Here is a 15,237-nt window from a genome sequence, read left to right on the forward strand (position 1 = left end):
TTCACGAGGCTGGCCACTTTTTGGACTTTATTTCTATGCGTATATTGCCTTTCTGTTGCAATAAATAAACCTCGAGGAAAATTGGGCTCATATACTTAACTTACTAGGACAAGTGGTATGGAAATTAGATGGATGGCAAAATGCAATTTCAGTCCTCCGTCCCTAGGGGGCACATCTGTGAATTCGAATCCGAATTAGAATCGCCTTTATTGTTATTGTATGTGTACAACGAAATTCAAAGTGCAATTCCATTTGTGCTTTATTAGGTTCTTACATTAAAATGCTTGTCTTTAAAAGGTGGTTGATAAATAATTGAATATGTACACTACAGCATATAAAAAGTTATACAATAGAAAGTATAAACAAAGAACAGTAAAATGTAGATGAGACTATTGCACCCTAGACATTACTGCATATAAGAGGTCCCATATTGGACATAGTGTGGTGGGTGTATTAATGGTGTATTTTATTTTATTTTATTTAAATTGTGATTGTTTCTTGCAATAATGGCAAAGGAAAAGGAAAAGAAGCCGTCTCTGAACCTCCTTGTCCGGGTTTTGTGTGACCTACATCAACAGGTCAAACAGATGGTTACAAGGGGTGAGATGTGTCTTTAACTTGTTTGTGAAATATGGACCATTACGATCCCATAGCTCCTTTAGTGTATACGTCAAACAATTACTGTACTGTATGAGGCGAAGGACATTACGTCATAGCAGTGCCTCTCGTGTTGCAATAAAGATGAACTGTACCTTTAAGACACAAACACGTGGTACTGTCATACTTCCGTTCAACTCGAAAACAAAATCTTAGCGAAACGCTTTTAAAGGCAGCCTTTTTAGATTTAAGGACGCCCCCCGCCTCTGATGTACTTCATCACCTAAACGTTGCGGAACATGTCTCGGAGCTAAGTGACATGACGAGCTCGTTCGCTCGCAGCCGCAGCTTTTGCGAGCTTTCTTTTGTCGAAAGATGGAGGCTGGCTGCCTGGTGTCGCGCAGAGAAGATATTGCTGTGCTCTCCCCACAACAAAAACATTCCAGCAAATGTCAAGTAGGTTGCGTCGCAGGTGGCGCAAACGAGCATATCCGCTTGTCTTTAATCCACTGTTGTGCTTGACCAGGAGCTGAGCGCCTTGTTCTCCTCCGTGAGGAAAGTGCGAGGCGATGGAAACTGTTTTTACAGAGCCTTTTGTTTCGCCTATTTGGAATCAATCTTGCACAATGTCAAGGCTTTGCAAAGGTCACTCATTATTATTCTTCTTCTTATTATTATTACATGTAACATTCTTCCCCACCCCCAACCAAACCTCTGATTACTGCCTTAACGATCTCGCGTTCAGATTCAAGGAGAAAGTCATCACGACCAGCGAACACCTCGCCTCTGCAGGATTTGACCAGAGTTCCTTCCAGCTCCACTTGAACACAGTAAATCATGTCTTTTTAAATTATACATCTGACTCGTAATTGGAAAGCTGGGCATTAACCTGCCAATCGTTAACTTCTGACATACTGTGTATGTACACACACACACAGGGTACGGAAATTATTCAGACCCCCTTAAATGTTTCACTCCGTTATATTGCAGCCATTTGCTATAGTCATTTGTTCATACCCCCCCCCCCTCCATGTACACACAGCACCCCTTATTAACAAAAAAAAAACGGAATTGTTGAAATTTTTGAAGATTTATTAATCAAGAAAATCTGAAATATCACACAGGGAGAAGTATTCAGACCCTTTGCTCAGTATTTAGTAGAAGCACCCTTTTGAGCTACTACAGCCACGAGGCTTTTTGGGAATGATGCAACAAATTGTTCACACCTGGATATGGGGATCATCTGCCATTCCTCCTTGCAGATCCTCTCCAGTTCTGTCAGGTTGGATGGTGAACGTTGGTGGGCAGCCATTTTCAGGTCTTTCCAGAGATGCTCAATTGGGTTTAAGTCAGGGCTTTGGCTGGGCCATTCAAAAACAGTCACAGCGTTGTTCTGAAGCCGCTCCTTCGGTATTTTAGCTGTGTGCTTTTGTGTGATTGTCTTTTTTGAAGGTGAACCTTCGGCCCAGTCTGAGGTCCTGAGCACTCTTGAAAAGGTTTTCATCCATTTAAGGATTATGGAGGCCACTGTGCTCTTAGGAACCTTAAGTGCAGCAGAATTTCTTTCATAACCGTTGCCAGATCTGTGCCTTGCCACAATTCTGTCTCTGAGCTCTTCAAGCAGTTCCCTTGACCTCATGATTCTCATTTGCTCTGACTTGTGCTGTGGGCTGTAAGGTCTTATATAGACATGGGTGTGGTTTTCATCATCAAGTCCAATTAGTATAATTAAACACCTGGACTCCAATGAAAGTGTGGAACCATCTTAAGGATGATCAGAAGAACTGGACAGCACCCAAGTTAAATGTGTCACAGCAAAGGGTCTGAATTCTTAGGGCTGTGTGATATTTCAGTTTTTCCTTTTTTGATAAACCAGCCAAAATTTCAACAATTGCATTTTTTCCCCTGTCAATATGGGGTGCTGTGTGTACATGAGCGAAAAAAATTAACAAATGATTTTAACAAATGGCTGCAATATAACAGTGAATTTTTTAAGGGGGTCTGAAAACTTTCCGTACCCACTGTATATTCTGAAACGGTTCGATGAATGTCAATGTGTTAACATTTATGAAATTAAACTAACAAATGGAATGATTTTCCTTAAGTGTATACCTACTTTTTCCCCAGTACACATTCCTACTGTATATATAATTTTGGAAAAATAATTGAATTATACTGTCAATGCTTTCTGCAGTTGAGGAAATAAACATCCACTGCCACTATATGGATAAATACAGTACTTATAGCGCTAGCTTTTGGATTGTCTCCACTGGAAAAGGTCCTCAATGTCATCGAACACTGCGAGGGCAGCGACCAGGAAGAGATGCTGTTCAGGCTTTTGAACGATCACGTGACCTCAGACAACGTGGTGCAGTACCTGCGCCTGCTCACATCTGCGCACCTGCAGAACCACGCAGACGACTTCCGCAACTTTGTAGAGGCGCCCAGTCTGCAGGTCTACTGTCATCAGGTCAGTGGAAGAATGTTGCTGCCCCGTAGAGAATAAACACATCATACTCTATAGCAGGAGTGAGCAAACGTTTATGCTCAAGGGCAGGTTTTTTTTAATTAGCAGATGGGCCAGATCATTTGTAGAAAAAGAACCTAAAAATATTTTAAATATACAAATATTAGTATCTATTTTATACTTTTTTTATATTTTTGTCACTATTCTCATTTTATTTCTAATAAATTGATTGAGAAATGGTATGTTTAAATTCTTAAATATCTTATAATGATATTCCACCCAAAGGAGGCTTTAAGCGGACATATTTTCACAGCTCTAACATGTACAGTATATATCGGCACGGTGGTTAGCACATCTGCCTCACAGTTATGAGGACCCGGGTTCAAATCCAGCCTCGCCTATGTGGAGTTTGCATGTTCTGTGTTTTTTTTCTTCCGGGTACTCCGGTTTCCTCCCACATCCCAAAAACGTGTGGTGGTAGGTTGATTGAAGATGCTAAATTGCCCATAGGTGTGAATGTGAGTGCGAATGGTTGTTTATATGTGCTCTGCGATTGGCTGGTGACCAGTTCAGGGTGTACCAAACCTGTCACCCAAAGATAGCTGGGATAGACTCCAGCACGCCAGTGACCCTAGTGATGATAAGCGACACAGAAAATGGATGGATAGATAACATGTACAGCATTCCCACATCACTAGTAGCAAGAAAAATCACCGTTTTTGTTTGAATTTCAACATCAACACTGCAAGCAAGTTTCTAGGTTTAGTAAAGGTATGGGAAACCAACAGGGATGACGTGCATGCTGCTGATTCTGTGAAACTGAATCATTAACTGAAAGTGGCATGTTAAAGAAAAAAACAGCAGCGCTGAGTTCACTTAGTGAGGTTTTTGATTCTGTGAAAAAATAGGTGTTAAACAGGTGGCCCTTATTTAAGGATCAAGGCAACTGACGCTACATATGCTGACTGTGCATTTGTCCTTGAAAAACAGTAAAATGTTCAGAAGAGCCTTCTTTGATCAAGAAATTAAAAGCGGGGAAAACCTATCAAGAAGTGCAGAAAATGATAGGCTGTTCAGCTAAAATGAAAAAGGCTTTAAAATGGCAGCCCAAACCAGAAAGGCAAGGAAGAAAAACAAGTATTCAAATGGGTCAGAGAATAACCAAACTGGCACAGGCTCAGCTAGAGGAGGATCAAAAATCATCTCAGGTTGCCTGTGGCTACTGTAACAACAGACGACGTCTATGTGAAGCCAAGCTCCCAGCAAGAAGCCCCCGCAAAGTCCTACTGTTGATAAAAAGACGTGCTAAAGCGGTTACAATTTGTCAAAGAACACACTAACCGGCCTAAAAAAAAAAAAAAAAAGTGTAATATTTTGTGGACTGATGAGAGTAATAGTGTTCTTTTTGGGTGTAAGGGCCACAGTTTGTCAGACGTCCTCCAAACACTGAATTCAAGCCACCGTGCACAGTGAAGACGGTGAAGCATGGTGGTGCAAGCATCATGATAAGGGGATGTTTCTCGTGTTGGTCCTATTTATCGTATACCAGAGATCACGGATAAGTTTGAGTACATCAGGCTACTGGAAGAAGTCACGTTGCCGTTACGCTGAAGAGGAAATGCCTTTGAAATGAGTGTTTCAACAAGACAATGACCCCAAACACACCAGCAAGCGAGCAAAATCATGATTTCAGACGAACAGCATTCAAGTCACAGAGTGGCCAGCACAATCCCCGGACTTTAATCCCGTAGAAAACTTGTGGGCTGACATAAAAAATGCTGTTCATGACAAAACAAAGAAATGCAGAGGAATTGTGGACCGTAGGTAGTACAATTGTCCTGGGCTGCAATACCAGTTGACCAGTGCCAGAAGTTGGTCGACTCCATGCACCACAGATATGAAGCAGTTATCAGAAATCATGGTTATGCAACTAAATATTAGTTGATGATTCTCAGGAAAGTTGAATCTTCAAGCATTTCTTAGTTTATACAGGATGTTTTTGAGTTTGTAAAGACAGATGACACTTTTTTTTTTAACATTATATTTCTTTACTTTCTGTAAAATATCAAATTACTTTTTCCAATTTTCTTGCTTTGAAATAGAATGTGCAGTGTCCCCAATGCATTTGTGTTCATTAAAAGACAATTTATTTGAAGAATGACGTTTATTCACCTTTTTAAACAATATTATTTTGAACACTGTATGTCTAAGTATAAGGAAAATGCTACATGAAGCAGCATAAATTTTTCACCGGGGGGTTGTTTCACGCATTGAGTTGACACACCCGCAGCCTTTGAACGCGGAGACAGTGGCTTGATTTTTCACAATTCTGAAGCCTAATTTTACATAGCCATTTTATTTTATTTTATCACATTTGGCAGGATTGTTAAGATTCTTTGTGTGTCAAATTTAGGAAACTGGGGAGAAAAACAGCTAAATTAAATGCTACAGCATTCTTAATAATGAACCGAGCTTCCCGTTATGTGACCCCCGAGCCATACTTTGTTCACCCCTACCTGCTCTTAAAGTAAACTTGTTTTACTCATGTGCAGGAAGTGGAAGCTATGGGGATGGAGTGTGACCATGTGGACATCCTGGCTCTAACTCAGGCACTGGACATCTGCATCCACATCGTCTCAATGGACGGCGAAGATGAGCAGTTGGTGCACCACATTATCCCTGATGGGGCCGAGCCCTCCATGCACCTCCTCCACCACATATCACACTTTAGCATTCTGGGCCCCCAACCCCCACCCTGACTGCTTCCCCCAGTAACAGACGTGGCCTGGGATTGAGTAAAATTCTGATAGAGTTTTAGGACATGGTCAATTCTGTACATTGTACACAGTCAAATGTTTTGAATAGCGCTGTCAATATCAGTGACTTAACTTGATCAAAGGACAACATGTGGGGCTTTGCATTATTTTTCACACCCTTAACACTAATTGGGTCTGCAAAATTGGGACATTTTCACAAAAATGATCATGAAAAATAAGCAATGATGTACCGGCATTGCCAGAAAATCATGAAGCGATATTAAATTGCCCAATCAACCTTGGGATGACATCATTATACTTCTTAATATCACCATGGGGCCATACTACATATTTCTATGACAAATCCTGATGTTTTACTGGTATTTGTCAATTAATTTCTTCTGCCTTCCATCTCATGTAATTACAGAATATGTGTCATTAAAATAGTTATTGAGACAAAACTGCAGTGTATGTGATTGCTCTCAAAGATTTGTCGAATTTTGACATCTGAAAATTACAGATTTTAAATTCTAATTCCTGTAAACTAGTTTACCGCCTGTATTTTTTTCTGCTTCCCTTTTTGTGCTGTGGTGGACCAGTTTCCTTTTTCTTCTGCTGAGCCGACACACTCATGACAGCGCTTTGCTTCCCCACGACAGGCAGGTGAGCCAGGCACAGACGTCCCATCTGAGTGGGGTACTTGGTCTTTGTCATACTCTTGTACACGGGCTGGGACATGAGATGCTTCAATTGTGTCTTCATCCCTTTCACCATCTTCTGTTGCTCCCGATCATCATCCTCATCCCTCCCTTTGCCTGCAGACGTACACACAATGCTCAGCTCTCTGCATTGGATTGGTTCGGGTTCTAAATGGACTCAATGTGTTATGGCGCTTACCTATCAAGAGGTTTTGGTCTAGCTCGATGTCCATAGCCTCTGCTGCTTGCCTGAACCAGGAGTTGTGATGTTTTTGTCTGCTGTTGAAGAACTCAACCTTTTCAATCTTCCTGGCCAAGTTTACACGCTCCTGTATTAAGATTTGCATTTTAAAATAACAAATGAACACCTAAAGGACCAATAAAATAAATGACGGTGACTGCTCTTGCCTTGATTGCCTCCATGTAGTGGCTCTCTACGGGAAACACAGGAAGCTCCTCATCTTTTCCCAGGTTCCTGTAAATCTTTTTGAAGTTCAACATGTCGTCGGGGCTGATGAGCAGCAAACTGAGACCCTCATTTGTAGCTCTAGCCGTCCTGCCGCTGCGATGGATGTATGTCTCAGATGTGCGGGGAACCTGAAGGTGGAAGAACATACTGTACAGTATTGGAACAGGCATGGTCAATTCCTTTGGTTTTTTTGTATACTGAAGACATTTGGCTTTCAGGTCAAAAGATTAATATGAGAAAAGTTAATTCCTGCTTGTATTTCATGGTATTTACATCTAGATGTGTGAAACAACTCAGGACAGAGCACCTTTTGTTTGAAGCCACCCACTTTTCAAGTGAGCAAAAGTATTAGAACAGACATTAAAATAACTTAAATGTGACTAACATTTAATATTTGGTAGCCTAACCTTTACTTGCAATAATTGTATCACGCCTGCCCACTGACTCTCACCAGACTTGCATTCATTTGAAATGCTTTTGCAGGCCTTTACTGAAGCCTTTTTCAGTTTCTGAGACTTTTTCAGTTTCTGAGACTTGAATTGTGTGCCAGCTTTTTTTTTTTTTTTGACACTGTCACTTCCCCAGCTTGAGTCACGTTCATATATACAACCAAGATTACATAAAAATAGCCTTCAGAGAATACATTGCAGTCACAAATAGATGTTGCCACTATGCAAGAATAACGTAGCACCTCTGTTATTTCAGTTGCTTTATCAGTTTAAAAATGATGACCATCCAAAGATCCGCTCTGAAAGGAGAATGTCAAGAAAAAAGATACCTGGTAGTGAATGACATGCTGCACATTGGGGATATCCAGCCCTCTTGCTGCCACATCAGTTGTCAGCAACACACAACTGTGGAAAACACCACAAAAGGTAATAAATATGAGTTCCATTTGCATGAAGTTGAGGCTTTGTTAAAAATAGACTGACTTGCTGTGTGTGCATTAAGACCTGGCAGAGGTCACATAAAACGCCTATTTATAGAATTTTGGAAAGGGTTAGATGATTTTAGCAAATAGCAATTTGTGAGCCGTGGACTGGTTTTTAAAAAATGCTTCACTTTGGCTATAACGGAATGATGAGTGTCCCAATCTAGGTGTACCATACAGTCGAAAGCACTGGGACACATGGACATTAAGTGGACATGAAAGTTCTTCACGCATACCTTCAATGACCTTGCTTTAGTGCACTGAGCCACAGTCATTCTGGAACAGAAAAGGGCCTTCTCCAAATTGTTCTGGCTGATATTTTTATACAGAAGCTCCACAGTTTATCATTGGCATATCCCAAATAGAGGCAAAAAAAATGCAGCAGTAAGAAAACTCACCTCTCCCTCTCAGCAAACCTCTCCAGGTTTTTCAGACGCTGCTTCTGGTGCATGTTGGCGTGCAGCGGCAGCGGCGTACAGTCCAGGATGACCAGCAGCAAGCTGAGCCGCTTGATGCACTCGATGCTGTTGGCGAACACCATGGTGCGTCCGGGGATACTGCAATAGGAAGTAGTAGAGGAAGAAGTCCTTGTCCTCTTTCTGACAGTGAATCTGCGTCTCGGTCAAGGTCGCCACCGTCGCCTGCTTCCTGGTCAGGTCGATCACTTTGGGCTTGGACTTGATCCCCACTTTCTCCATGAGGAGCGCCACCTTGTCGGTCTGCTGCACCTTCTTCTTCTTCTGCAGCAATCGCATGGGCAAGCTGTGAGCCATGGTCAGCGTGGCAGAGAAGACAAATTTTTGCCTCTTGGGATTGAACTGAGTGGTGTTGAGCATCTCCAGCACAGACTCCAGCTCCGCAAAGTGGCCTCGTTCGACCATGCGGTCAGCTTCGTCGATCACCAGGGTCCTGGAGAAGACACCACCACCATTTATCATCACAGAAAAATACTTGCCATTTGCTCTTAAGTGCAGAAGAAGCAGAGGCGAGACCCACTTGAGCTGTCTAAGGTTGAGAAGATGTGGATGTCTCTCCTTGATCAAGTCCCACAGACGTCCTGGAGTGGCGATGAGGATTTCTGGCCTCTGATTCAATATCCTTCTCTGCTTCTGTTGCGCCATCCCACCCACCACTACGGCTGTCGTGATGTCTGCGCAAGAGCAACCGTTTTACTAACAGTCAAACTGTTAGTGAATTTCCGACACGCTTACTATATTGACAATCAATGCATTGACCAGCAAGTGGCGGCAATGGAAGGACATTTGCAGTTGGTCCCTCTTTTGCATTTATACCAGCTTCCACTGATCTGTGAAGATTACTACAAGATGTTGGACACTGAAAAACATTTGAATTGAGTGTTGATTAACTGTGTCATGAAGCAATTGAGGAAAAATGACATGCACTGTTGATTTTAGTATGACAAGGGTTTGATGAAACTGTCTCTTCACGAATTTAATATTTTTCTTTTTTTGTTAATAGCATTGAAACTGGATGCTGCCAGTGCCTGCTTACAGTGATTCCTTTGACTAAGTCCGAAAATTCAAGACAAGTCAGAAACACATGAACACTCTTAACATCAAAACGTAGATATAAAAATACTGCGTATTACCCAAAACTACATTTTAAGCACAACGGCTCATTATTTCATACAGAGACAAGACCATGGCAAAGTTTTGAATATTAAGTTGTGTTCTAAAAACATAGCATATGTATACTTATAGACAATTTGTTTGGCAGTGACTCCCTCATTTAAAAGCCGGAAATGCCGTGTTGCCGTTCAGCTGAGTTGAGTGGTTGGGTACCAAGCATGAAGTGGGCAGGTACTTGAATATTATTTGGCGACGCTACGTCAAAACGATGGTGATTTCAAATTCACCTGTTTTGCAAGCCTTATGCTGTTTATCTCCTTTTGCATTCAATCGACAAACCGCATAGATGTCAAACTTAAACCATGTCACAGAATCATTTTGACCTGTTATGCATAAAAGGGGATTTTCCCCCCTCTTTTATGCATAACAGGTCAGGCTTTTGATGGAAGGGGGCCTTCAAAAAACATTACAAAAATATATTTTTTTTGTGAGGCTTTACGCATTATTGGCATTTTCAATCATTTCAATGGAGAAAGATGATTTGCGATACGAGTGTTGACAAAGAACGCTTATCTCAAGGCCCCACTGTATCGGGTGTATAAAACTTTGTCCAAATCACGCAGCAATCGGTGGAAGCATGTGAGTGCATGCAGGACTCACCAGTGAACTTCGCTACAGCATCTATGTGGTGTTTGACCTGGACTGCCAACTCCCTGGTGGGGGTGAGGACCAGTCCGAGCAGAGGCCGAGCACCACCGACAGCGCGGTTCTCCTCTCCCGCAGTGATGTCGGCATCAAACTTGACATCATCGATGACCTGCACGCACCCAAGCCTCCCATCCTGATCTTGATGTTCAGTGTCGTGGTCATCCTCATCCCCAGATTCACCTTTGTCAGCATGCCCAGTGATACTTCCTTCTTCCTCGTCCTGCTCCTCAGGACTGCCCATATCAGCTTCTAGGGACTCTGTCAAGCTTCCATGCAACATGTCTGGATCAACATTGTCAGCCCCGGGCTTTTCAGCAGTTTCCTTCCACTCCAGGATGTTATGGATCATGGGAATACCAAAAGCTAATGTTTTACCACTTCCTGAAATGACAGCATATTAACCTCAGTGTATAATGTGAGGTGTGTGGGTTAAATATTGTATTTCATGTAAAGCGTCTTACCCGTCTCAGCCGCTCCCAATATATCCATACGATCTCTGATGGCTGGAGGAAGCACTAAGGCTTGAATTGGTGTTGGTGATGTGAAGCCAAGGCTGCTGAGGGCCTTCAGCACACCAGGTGGGACAAACAGGTCTTTCCATGCACACATGTCTGCATTTTTTACTTCAGAACCAGAAAGGGTAGCATTAGTCCAGTTTTTCAATTGTTTTTTTGGCCTTATCTCTTTATCTTGAGTTGCGTTGGTTTGATCCTCTTTGTTCTTTTCTTTTTGCTGCTTCTTTTTCTTTTTAATTTTAGTCTTTTTCTTAAGTTTTGGTTGATCTAAGCTAGCAGTGGGTGGTGCAGCTTTGGATGTGTCCTCTTGATCGGTTTTCATTTCCTCTTTCTCATCTGCTTCTTTCTGCATCACCTCCGCAGTCTCATCTTGGGCCGAGTCATTATCTGAAATGTCTCTTTTTTTCTTTTTCTTTTTCTTGGGAGGTTCGGAAATCTTTTCTGACTGTTTGCTATCCACAGTCTCCCTTTTCGACCACCTCATCTTCTCTTAACTTTCTTTTCTTTCCTTTTTTCTTTCTTCCTTTAACTTCGTTCTCTGCATTAGCTGCAGGCTTGTCGGAGTCCACTAGGCAGTAATTCGTCAGTTTCTCAAAACAAACCAGACCCTCCTCGGAGAAGAGTTCGGGATCCAAGTCGACTGCCTTCCATTGGCCCTTTACTTGAATGCTCCGCTTGTTTCGTTTCCAAGGAGCGAAGCTCATTCGCTTCTTTTTCGTCTTCGATGTGTTCATTTTCTTAAAATGATAGGCACCAGAAACAAGACAGACAACGAGGCTCGAAATCAAGCAACGTAGCAAGACAAGCAGCAACGTGTCTACTCACACAAAAGTGGCTCAGTCTGCTTTTTCGTAAAACATAGAAGATTAAACCACCACGAATTAACAACTGTCGCCTCCTGACTGCGTTGTTTTTTCCCCTGGGATATTAAAACGTTATCGCATTTGACGACAACAGCACATGTTACAAGGGAGTAGCCATTACTGCGTGTCACGTGTTTTTCAAAAAACTTTATTTGCGGATCAACTTCTTTTTCATTGATATTGTAATGACAGATGGCAAATAACGTTTAAGTGCATTACCGCCGTCTACTGGGATGGAGTATAGCTCAAGTGTGCGTTTTAGCCCGTTTAAAAATAAAATAAAACAAACCTCACCATATTTTAATTACCAAATCTGTTACATTTAGAAACCCAAGTAAAATTTGACTATTTTGTAATTATTTGTGCAGTACAGTATCTCTGATTTTTTTTTTTCAAAATAATTTTTGACAATCTGATATTACAGGTTCGATTGTTCTCCATTGTCGTTTTTTTCAATGCCTTCTTATTTATACTCAGTGTCTCAACATCGACCTAACAATACAAAAACAATCTTAATAACACCTTGACTAACTCCTCAAGCCTACCCAAAATTTGCCTTAGCCCACCCTATGAATTCGTCCTCAAATTAAATTGGAAAAAAAAGAAACAACTTTTTTTTAATGATTTTGTTTTAGAAGCAATGTTCTGTGGTGATAGCACACGCTTTTCCATTGACCAAAAAAAGTAAATCTCGTGAAAAGTGTTTGAGAAATTAGTAAATTATGACTTAATTTCAATGTCCATGCATTGCTTTTGAAGTGAATATCGACCTGCCCAACATGGCCACCGCGTAAGCAGGTCGGTTAGACGGGCTGCTCCAACTGGCGTATAATAATAGCTAATAAGCTAATTAGGCACTGAGCGCTATCGCTAGCTAATTGAATAGCAAATAATTTTTGCCCAGTGTATCTGATACAATATTAAATGTCTTCGTGAAGTATCTTATGCCAAGACAGGGCGTGTTCATTTTTTTTTTTTTTTAAAGAATCTGGTGCAAATAAAGTTGACATGCCCTGCAAAAACTCAAAATCTCACCAAGTATATTTTATTTCTAGTCAAAACTAATTAAAATTAGACAAATCACACATAAGAAAAGTTGCCAGTGGAGTTTAATAATAATAATAAAAAACTTACTCCCCTGGCAAACTTTTTGGCTACTTAGTTTAAGTAAAAATCAGCTTGGAACAAATGAAGATTGCTGTAAAAATAATATATTATTTGTATATTATACATAGTTCACAATATTATTTGGTTTTTTTTCTTGAAATTTTCTTTATCTCAAAGACAAAGACTTTGCACTTCAGTTCAATTTTCATCTGCTAACAGAGATGCTATTTATGACTTATACTGCAACGAGCCACAAGTGGGCAAGTCCTTTTTCTTGGTGAAATACATAAATACAACAGCATTTTTTTTTAGCGTTTTATTACAGATCACGGGTTGGGTAGTCTTTCCCATAATAGACTGTCAGAAGAATTTCAAAGTCTGACGTTTAAAGAAGCTAAGCCTGAATAAACAAGTCCCAACACATTTCCAAAGACAAATCACAGCGAGTCACACCTGCTACTTTTTGGTGGGGTCAATCACCCTGCCCATAAACAACAGGGATTTTGTCTCTTCATGGTATATAAAGAAGAAAAACGGGCGGTTGACAATGAAGGTCGGCGGTAAGGAATAGGGAATAATGCCAATTGTTGTGGCAGCTGCTGCAGTCGTCCCCACCTCATCCAGATCGATGACGGCTTTGTGTAGCACCTGCAATTCAAAGTCCATTTAAGACATTTAAAAGAGGAAAGTTGACGACTTTAGTATGCACGTGTGAAAACTGACCTCTGAAACCTTAAGGCCTTTGTCTTTGCTCAGCCTCGTCAGATTGGCAGAGCCACTGAAGAGACTGGTGAAACCCAACTCTGGGAGAATGTTGTGCAAAGAGTATGACTCCTCCATCTTGAATTTGGGAATGCTGATCTCCAGTTTACTGTGGAAAAAAAGATGATGTGTTAATGTTAAGCAGGTTGATGATTTGTCACATGATATTTAAAAAAAATAAACCTTACGCCTTCTGCAGTTTTTTGATCCAACCAAGCATCCTCTTTGCATTGATCTCATCATCGATAGTATTGTAATCCACTCCTTTGTTTGGCAGCAGGATGAGCATGGACACACCCTCCAGGTAGGGCAGTTTCAGCACACGGGCACCAAGACGAGTGTCTTCCATTGTTTCAAACTTGTCTTCTTTTAACATCATTGGCACTTGTGGGATATTGTAGTTGTCAACGTAGAAGGGTGCATTATATGTGAAGTTGGGGTTGAAAGGCATCTTCCACCCACCTGTAGAAGTCAAAAGTACATAGCAGTACAGCATTACGAGGGTGTCTGCAAATAAAGCTGTCAATGTTAAATTTAAACTTACCCTGGAAATAAAAAGTGTTGATCATCATGAGCTCGGTCATTGGGTCAAGGCCGGAGACCATTTTTTCCACTTTTCCCCTTGTCTTGTCTTTTATATACTCATTAATGAGACTGATGCTTGCATTTGTGTCTTCAAAGTTTACTCTCTTAATAGTCTGCATAAAAATAGGACTTCATCTGTTCCTCAAATGTCTTCTCTATGCTAAAGTGCTGGCGAACAAAGAGGGACATCCCTTGGTCCAGTGTAGTCGTTCCATTCTGCGAGATGTTCCGATGGAGCATCTGGAACAGCTTTGGAATAAGATCTGGCTGGTCGGCTTGCTCCAAATTCTCCAGGTTGAGTCCTTTCAGTATCTCCTTGTACGTGACACCATCAGAGGCCATGGAAAGGGCGGCAAAACTGGTGGAAATGCTCAGAGGGGAGAAAATGATGTTCTCGTCGTGGTAAGTGGATATTTTGCGGTAAAGGTCCATAGCAAAATCTATATTTTTGAACGAGAGATTCAAAATGCTGGTGTAGGGAAGCGGTGTTTGCTGCGCTGGAGCGATGAGGCACATTAGCATGAAAACAAAGCCCATCTTCAACTTGTATTCAACCAATATTTGTGCCTGGGAATGGTAGGGTACAAAACCTGAATCACAGAGACAAACGTGTCATTAATGGCACAGTCAAACAATAATAATACATCTGATATCACTTAAGTCACATTATCTCCAGATCACGCTCATACATACCATCCATCTTGAGTAACATTAAGTCTAAAATTTCTATTTGGGGAAACAAAGTGCAAGTGTGCTTTGAGTGTTACACATTAACCAAGGCTCATAGCCTATTTGCCATTGCCTGCCCCCATCTCTCCAAACAAGTTGATGCATTCCATTTGTGTGTCTGTGCATCTGCTAGTGAAAATAACACAAATACATTTTACCGGGCGAGGGGGCCTGTCAATGGAAGGACCAGAATCAGGGCCATTCTGCTTCATATAAGCGTTGTAAAGACAATATGCTTGGTTTTTATTGGGACTGACAGTCAGCGACGTATTAATTTAACAATAGCAATAGCCTGGTAGCATAATTGCCAATCGTTTTCAAACATTTTCAGAAAACAGAAAAAAAATAAAAAATAAAAAAAATCAACGAAGATGAGTCCAGTTACCTTGATTCAATCTTTATGGATTACCATGACCTGGATGACTGATAATCTACAAAGAAAAAACATAATTTCTAGCAAG

At 41.2% G+C, this 15,237-nt stretch overlaps 3 protein-coding genes across 3 annotated transcripts; 1 reads left to right on the forward strand and 2 right to left on the reverse strand.

Moving 5' to 3' along the window:
* The first annotated feature begins 769 nt into the window (after positions 1–769).
* LOC133412332 (ubiquitin thioesterase OTUB2-like) lies at positions 770–6,029 on the forward strand. The gene is made up of 5 exons (XM_061695374.1): positions 770–1,053; positions 1,124–1,242; positions 1,343–1,427; positions 2,876–3,067; positions 5,617–6,029. Exons 1-5 carry the CDS (start codon positions 973–975, stop codon positions 5,821–5,823), a joined length of 684 nt encoding a protein of 227 aa, XP_061551358.1. The 5' UTR covers positions 770–972; the 3' UTR covers positions 5,824–6,029.
* ddx24 (DEAD (Asp-Glu-Ala-Asp) box helicase 24) lies at positions 4,769–11,727 on the reverse strand. The gene is given in 10 exon segments (XM_061695368.1): positions 4,769–6,635; positions 6,718–6,847; positions 6,927–7,115; positions 7,766–7,841; positions 8,317–8,471; positions 8,473–8,827; positions 8,915–9,068; positions 10,168–10,596; positions 10,677–11,190; positions 11,192–11,727. Coding segments are annotated over 10 exon segments (2,541 nt in total). The 5' UTR covers positions 11,465–11,727; the 3' UTR covers positions 4,769–6,369.
* Positions 11,728–13,105: 1,378 nt separating this feature from the next.
* Positions 13,106–14,747, reverse strand: serpina10b (serpin peptidase inhibitor, clade A (alpha-1 antiproteinase, antitrypsin), member 10b). The gene is given in 6 exon segments (XM_061695766.1): positions 13,106–13,348; positions 13,424–13,571; positions 13,651–13,924; positions 14,007–14,157; positions 14,159–14,637; positions 14,741–14,747. Coding segments are annotated over 6 exon segments (1,251 nt in total). The 3' UTR covers positions 13,106–13,156.
* Positions 14,748–15,237: the final 490 nt, after the last annotated feature.

This window comes from Phycodurus eques, chromosome 14 (genome assembly GCF_024500275.1).
Source record: "Phycodurus eques isolate BA_2022a chromosome 14, UOR_Pequ_1.1, whole genome shotgun sequence".
In the NCBI taxonomy this organism is placed as follows: domain Eukaryota; kingdom Metazoa; phylum Chordata; class Actinopteri; order Syngnathiformes; family Syngnathidae; genus Phycodurus; species Phycodurus eques.

Excerpts from the sequence above, each read along its gene's own strand:
- LOC133412332 (XM_061695374.1), top strand. The coding sequence starts at position 973 with ATGGAGGCTGGCTGCCTGGTGTCGCGCAGAGAAGATATTGCTGTGCTC. Across the intron at positions 1,054-1,123 it reads AACATTCCAGCAAATGTCAA|GAGCTGAGCGCCTTGTTCTC; the intron begins GTAGGTTGCGTC and ends GTGCTTGACCAG. Across the intron at positions 1,243-1,342 it reads AATGTCAAGGCTTTGCAAAG|ATTCAAGGAGAAAGTCATCA; the intron begins GTCACTCATTAT and ends TCTCGCGTTCAG.